This window comes from Notothenia coriiceps, unplaced genomic scaffold, assembly GCF_000735185.1.
Source record: "Notothenia coriiceps isolate Sejong01 unplaced genomic scaffold, NC01 NC01_scaffold00016823, whole genome shotgun sequence".
NCBI lineage: Eukaryota > Metazoa > Chordata > Actinopteri > Perciformes > Nototheniidae > Notothenia > Notothenia coriiceps.
Window position 1 is genome coordinate 9,173 of NW_011349524.1, and position 6,913 is coordinate 16,085.

At 41.3% G+C, this 6,913-nt stretch overlaps 1 protein-coding gene across 1 annotated transcript; it reads left to right on the forward strand.

Annotated features, from left to right (window-relative positions):
• The first annotated feature begins 2,145 nt into the window (after positions 1–2,145).
• Positions 2,146–4,769, forward strand: LOC104949829 (uncharacterized). Its single transcript, XM_010776246.1, has 6 exons — positions 2,146–2,247; positions 3,055–3,235; positions 3,323–3,571; positions 3,695–3,866; positions 3,947–4,071; positions 4,338–4,769. The coding sequence occupies exons 1-6, from the start codon at positions 2,203–2,205 to the stop codon at positions 4,595–4,597; spliced, it is 1,032 nt and encodes a 343-aa protein (XP_010774548.1). The 5' UTR covers positions 2,146–2,202; the 3' UTR covers positions 4,598–4,769.
• The last annotated feature ends 2,144 nt before the right edge of the window (positions 4,770–6,913 follow it).

Genomic DNA, 6,913 nt, shown 5'->3' on the forward strand with positions numbered 1-6,913 from the left:
CACTGTACACATGCCACAACGAATACAGCTTCAAAATTCTGCTCTGGATTATAAAGCTCACCTTGGCCGATCACCAGAAACCGCGCAGTTGGAGCCTCGCCCAGCGACAGACCGTCTCTCGTTCCCGAGGCAGTCCAGGTCGCTAATTAAAGGTCAGCTCAGTGCCTGGGAATAAAAGTTAAACATACGGTTGCTCTCAGTCTTGTTACTTCGTTGTTAAATGTAATTATTCTTCGCCAACATATGCAGGGAGTGAATAAAGCTTTCATCGGCGGCTCTCACCTCTGGATGTCGCAAGACGGGCGACAGGCGACCCTTCGTGTCTCCTCTTCACCGTCACTTCTGCGTTCACATTTGGGCTGAACAGCTGTCGTGTTCATGAGCCGAGAGTAGTTCCCTTCGGACCAGCGTCAATGATCCGGTCCTTAAGAAGAGAAAGAAATATTGCGTTAATTTGTTCAAATGTATCACACACTTTCTGGTTTACCATATACAACTTATGTATCACAGAATAAGGATGCTCCGATCGACCGGCCGCCGATCGTATCGGCGCCGATATTCACTCTCGGCTGATATTCACTCTCGGCTGATCGACGTGCTCTCTATAAAGGCCGATCAGGAGAGCCCGATCACGAGACGTCAAATACATGACACTTTCTCTTGTGCCGCGGGCAAAAACAAGCTCGCCTAAATGGCTTCACCAGTCTGGCAGTATTGGTGTCCGAAAAAGACAGTAAAATAGCGGAATGCAACGTGTGTGAAGCAGAAATCCTGCAGCTCCGCCCGCTGTGACGGACCGGTGAGCGGAGCAACACACACCAAGAGTTAGACCTAACACACTTGGCTATTTGATCTACCTCTGGAACTAGCTAAACTAGTTATAAATATATTTATTCTTCACTGTCGGGTCACTCGTTACTGGATGAGTGAGCTGCATGAGATACTGACGGGCTGTCAGGGGGAGAAAGAGAGGGAGAGAGGAAAAGAGAGCGCTTCCGCTCATTTCTCACGTGTTATTATCCAAAGTTAATGTAAACTTGAATAATGTACATCATTTGAATTTAACAATGATGTTGTTTGTGGAAGCGCATCATGTATTGAAAAATGAATCTGAACTTTTTAATCCGTTACGATTATAAACTGAAGCAATATAAAAATGAGCCCCATTAACTGAGTTTTAAACATCACTTTAAATGGAAGATCCCCATAGGCCCCGCCCACCCGATCGGATGACTGATTCCGGCGATCGCCCCCAAATTTCCCAATCGGAGCATCCCTATCACAGAACTCAGTCAAATCTTCTTTTAAAGGGTTTTTAGTAGGGCGGCCAAGTTAGCGCGTTGGCCGCCCTGTAGTTTCAGAGCGCATCGAGTTTAAAATACCATCTATACAATCCAAGCACACAGCCCCGCTCCTGCCGCCCGCTTGCAGCAGACCACACTTCAAAGTGTGCGGAGGAGACGCCTGGACACGCCTACGAGCAGCAAACTTTCAACAAAGATCGCTAAATGGGTGGCTACAGCTTGCAGGCCAATTAACATTGTGAAGGACGAGGGGCTGCTTGATATAATTCGGTTCGCATCCAAGGACTGCACTTATGAATTGCCTTCCAGAGCCACCACTGTGTCGAAAATACACAACTTGTATGAAGTCCAAACAGCGAAAGTAGGAGGATTTAAGAAAGACTCACCAGAGACTATTGGACTTCACTCAGTAATGACAGTTACCTCGGGGTCACAGCGCATTATTTTGACCCAGTGGGAACTTCAGTCTCATGCTTTGACAGTTATGAAAACAGAGGAGCGGCATTTCGCCGACAACTGCGCCGACACACACACACACACACACACTATTATTGTATTGTATGCGAGAGGTTCCAGGTTGAATTGAGGCAAATATTTGTAATGTTCAGAGGTTGTTGTGTTTAATATTCATGAGAATATTTGTCATTGTTCGAATGATAATAAACAAACATTTGCATAAAGCATATTTGTCCGCTCATATGTTGATAAGAGTATTCAAAAACTTGAAAAATATCCCTCTAAGGTACATTTAGAACAGATAAAAAATGTGTGATTAACTATGGACAATCATGCGATTAATCGCGATTTAAATATTTTAATCGACTGACAGCCCTAGTTAAAGGTCTTACCATTGTCTGTCGTGTTGTTTTTAGGGAAAAAGTATGGCAGCTACACTCTGATGCACCTGGAGAGCAACCGCATTGTGGACCTGCAGCTCGTTCAGGTGTGTTACAATTTTCTGCATTTTTTTTGTTGTATGCTTATTTCACGAGGCCCTATTCTCCTTTTTGTGGTTTTCCCTTTCCTGTAGTGTGATATATAGGTTGTTGTGTATGTAAAGGCTACATTCGGACTCCTTTGTTTACTTCAGTAACATAGTGACATCAATATGTCACACGCGTGCTGCTATTGTCTAGCGCTCAAACAAATTGTACGTAATAGGCTAAGGGGCGGGTCATCTCTGACAGTTGCCCAATCACCACAGAGCCGGCCAGCTAACTAATCAGAGCAGACTGGGCTCTGGTTTCAGACAGACGGTGAAAAGAGGTGCTGCAGCACAGGCAGTATGAGAAAAATAAAGAGCTTTTTGAACATTAAAGCATGGAGACAAGTCCCAGTAGAGACACTACATACTGGTAAGAACCTGAAAGTGAGCAGAATAGGGCCCCTTTAAGTGTATGTAGCCTCACAGTGTACTCCAGTCAGTGTATACATGTATCTTGTGCGAATTACTCCACTTTTTTTGCTTTCTCACGGACATGCAATTCATAGTTTTCATTTTGTTGCACTGTTGGAGGAGCCTGTGACTTACATCTTTCATTGCCATATCTACACTGTAGCTTATGTGCACATGACAATAAAGCCTTGAATCTTGAATCTAGTGAAAATCCCTGTGCAATTACGGAAGGACTCAAACTTAGTTATGTTATTAATTTGCGTAAATTTTTTCCTTTTTCTAAACGTGTAAATGTTTCCAGATTAATTGAATGTGTTAACATTGACAGCCCTATTTATTTATTTTTGCCACCAGAGCAATGAAGTAGGAAGTAGGATCCACATGGAGAAGGAGGGGCTGAAACGCTGCCTGAATGTTCTGGAGTCTAACTGTTTGCCAGTGGAGTACATCGTGACAGACCGCCGTCCACAGATCCAGAAGTTTCTGAGCGATCGCAACATCACACAGTTCTACGACGTGTGGCACTTTGAGAAAGGTGAATGTTTATCACTGTATATCTCATCCAATACACTGTGCGTTTTGTCATTGTATATTCATTTAACACATGTGTACATTCTTGCAGATTTGTCCGTGAAACTTAAAAAACTGTCGCAGAGCAAGGACTGTGGGGTGCTGAAGAACTGGCTGCGCAGCATCAAGAACCACGTCTACTGGACCGCAGTGTCCTCAACTTCAGGGCCCGAGAAGGTGGCCAAGTGGACTTCACTGGTGAACCATGTGCAAAATGTACACGTGCACAAAGACCCCATCTTCCCCAAGTGTGAGCATCCTGTCAAAGTGTCCCGGGATGAAAGTAAATATGTCAAACCAGGTATGTATTCATATATATCACTCCAAAAAGAACACCCACAAGAATAATTTCAAGTATCTCTTTTGAAATACTGATTGGTCTTTTTATGGACTGTTTTTTGTGGATTGTTTTTTTTTATCTAAGGTTCAATTGCATTCAACAAATTGGAAAAAGTTCTCGTTAACAAGACAGTAGTGGGGGATGTAGAGAAGCTGAGTCATCACAACCAGACTGCATCTCTGGAGGCCTTCCACAGACTCATCCAGCGCTTCGTGCCAAAGAATGGGGTTCTCCCTTTCATGGAGATGTTGTGCAGGTAACAAACTATTAGTGGCTAAAAATTACAACAACAAAATCAAATTGTTGTTCATTCTAATTTGCTATTCTGTTTTGCAGGTTGTATTTAGTAGTCATGCATTTTAATGAAAATGCAAACCGTGAAGTGGTCTACAAGGTCGTGATCCTTGAGGACTTCAAGGGTGAATGCATCACCAAGCCAGTGAAAACAGAGCCAACACACAGTGAGTCCTAACATTGTTTTATGTAAAGAGGCCCTATTATCCTTTTTGGGGTTTTTCTTTTCCTGTAGTGTGTTCTATAGGTTTGCGAGCATGGTCTGGAACAAAGTCTTGCCTTTCAGAATATGAACTTCAACTTCAGCGATCGCCGTCTCCTTTCACTCTGAAAAGTAGATAGATCACCTCACAAATACGTACAAGGAAGACAGATTCAGAAGATTATAATTGAAAAGCAGGCATGTAACTCATTTGAATGAATTGTTTTACAGATTACGTGGATGACCTGATGAGGCTGGTGTTTGATGAGGTGCTGGAGGACCCAACTCCTTTTGTGGAGGAGTTAAAGTCCATCCCCATCCCCGGGGAGCGCTCCTCGCAGCAGGAGAGGCCTTCGAACCGTGAAGAGGTTCCCCACAACGTATCCAGCCAAGTGATGTTAGGAAGCCAGACTACTAACCTGCTGGTGCAGCAAACCCCCGGAGTATCGGGAATACAACCCTGGTTTATCATCTTAAACGCCCCCAGCTGACAGGGCTGCAGATGAAAAGATGAGACCAGACACTTTTAGCTGTACAGATACAACCGTCTCTTCTTTGTTGATATGTATATATGGCTGATGATTTACACATGTTTTATTCCGTTTTTCAACTTAAACTAAAATAAATTCACTTTGAGAGAAAAGTAATTTCTCTTTCTGAGTTTCCTTGCTTAGTTATTTGTGTCCTATGGTATAATTAACATACAAGTTTAGATTTCTTTTAACGGTTGACTATCATAATACTAACTCTTATTCAGTGTGATGCCTTATAAAAGGCAAGCGCTAATTAACATTAAATGTATTAAGTGTTTGAAGTTTGCTGGTGTAACAACCAAATGGAGATTTTCGTTTTAATCCTATAAACTACTGACCACACTTCTCTGTTTTGGAATTCAACAGACACTGGAATGGAATGGCTGTCATACAGGTAGAGATTGAGATTTAAGAACAATTTGGAATTGTTTCCAGAGCTGTACATCTTTATTACAAGCATACTCCAACATGTTATTGTCATGTCATTTACCAAAGTACAGTTTTTACCTATGGTTTTTCCTCTAGGCAATATTTGACCTATATTTGTTATCGTCAGCACGGTTGGTTAAATGTTTAAAGCATATAGAAAATGTGCACTGCTAGTGCTGCCATTCTAAAGAGAAAGTAATTAAAGCTGTGTAAATAGATGTTTGGCCACATGGGGGCAGCAGAACAAGCTGTTGGCACTAGACTGAAATATGATCTTCTAAAGCAAATAGGTTGTGTTGCTATTCACTTTTGAAGCCACAATGAGACACAAACAATTTATTTGGAGGCATATTTGTATTAAATTTATAAGGTCCTTTTAGCTCTGTTTTGGTGTCCACCGATACCAGAGGCAAATATCTCAGTCTTTAACTGTCCAATTCTCCACCATGCCAACAACTAGCAAGTCCCTTACCTCTTTACTCTAGCTGGCAGCAAGTAGTTGTGGATTAGGGAAGCAATGTGGGAGCCTAAATATATAATATAAATAGCAGTTTCTAAAAAACAAACAGCTAAACAAGATGATAATAAATAAGTTATTGTTATTACAGTGCAGCTTTATGCCATTATATGATGGTCTGGTTTTAGCTATAACCTACGGTGGCTGTTAGGGGACACAGCTGAGACCAGCTAGGGTTTGGTGATGTCCGGGGATTATATGATGATAAAATGGCCCACGGTCACTGGGAACGTACCTAAAATTGAAGTTCTATGGGCTTATTTTAACAATGTGATCGTTTTTTTCCTTCCGATCTGACTAGGTAAGCTAGGTTAGCTAGCCCTAAGTGTCAACAGGTGCTCCGGTCCCAGATGTGTGCATCACGTTTTAGTGTTTCCGTTCCGTTGTGATGTATTAGTTTTGTATATTTTTCTTTATTCAAAGGTTGGGCATTATGAGGGTTGTTCCAATGTTTCCCAGTTGATGAGAGAATTAAAAAAACAATATTTGAGATGATGGAAGCTTTAATAAAAACAGTCTTCCTCTCAGGTTTCACTGGTGCGCTCTGAACTCAGCACCTTGTGTCAAATGCAGCTTTAGAAGACTGCATTTGCAATTGTATTGTTATTAGACCGTTCAAAAATCATTATACAAGATATTTGCTCTGGCATTATACACACCACTATAATCTGAAAATGAAATCCCTCACCGTGAGTTCGCCTTTTCATCCAGTATGTGAAAAGCCGTTATTAGTGGTAATAGTTATTGCTTTGGAACAATAGCCATGGGCAGAATGTTTCCACATAAACTGCTCGGTGTGTGTCTTCACTTTTTGCTGGAGCTGCTCATTCTCTGTGTGCAAACGTTTTGCTGATTCTCATTCATTTGCTTTTCTCTCTAAATGAATCCTTTCCTAAAGTGGCTGTGTTTAATGGTTGATAAACCACAGTGTGTACAGTATTTGTATAACAGAAATAAGTGGATAAATAAAAGAATACATAAATGCCGAAATATATAGTTGAAAAAAAAAAAGAAGACATGAATAGATAAATATATTTAGTGTATTTCTCCTTTACATTCAGACCACCCACATCATTAGCATTCAATAAATACATAAATAAATATCTGTAAGTGAATGTAAATGTAGAAATACGTTAAATAATTGTATTGTAACGTTCACAGATGGAGTCGGAAACAGGCTTCTAGTTATTAGGCTTTAATAACTCTTATTTTCTTTGAAGATCAGAGGTACAGATATCACTTGTAGGTTCAACCTCACACTCCCTTAAGCTCTCACACACCCACTTTTATAACCCATACTACGTCACCACTTCCCGCCCTCCCCCGTC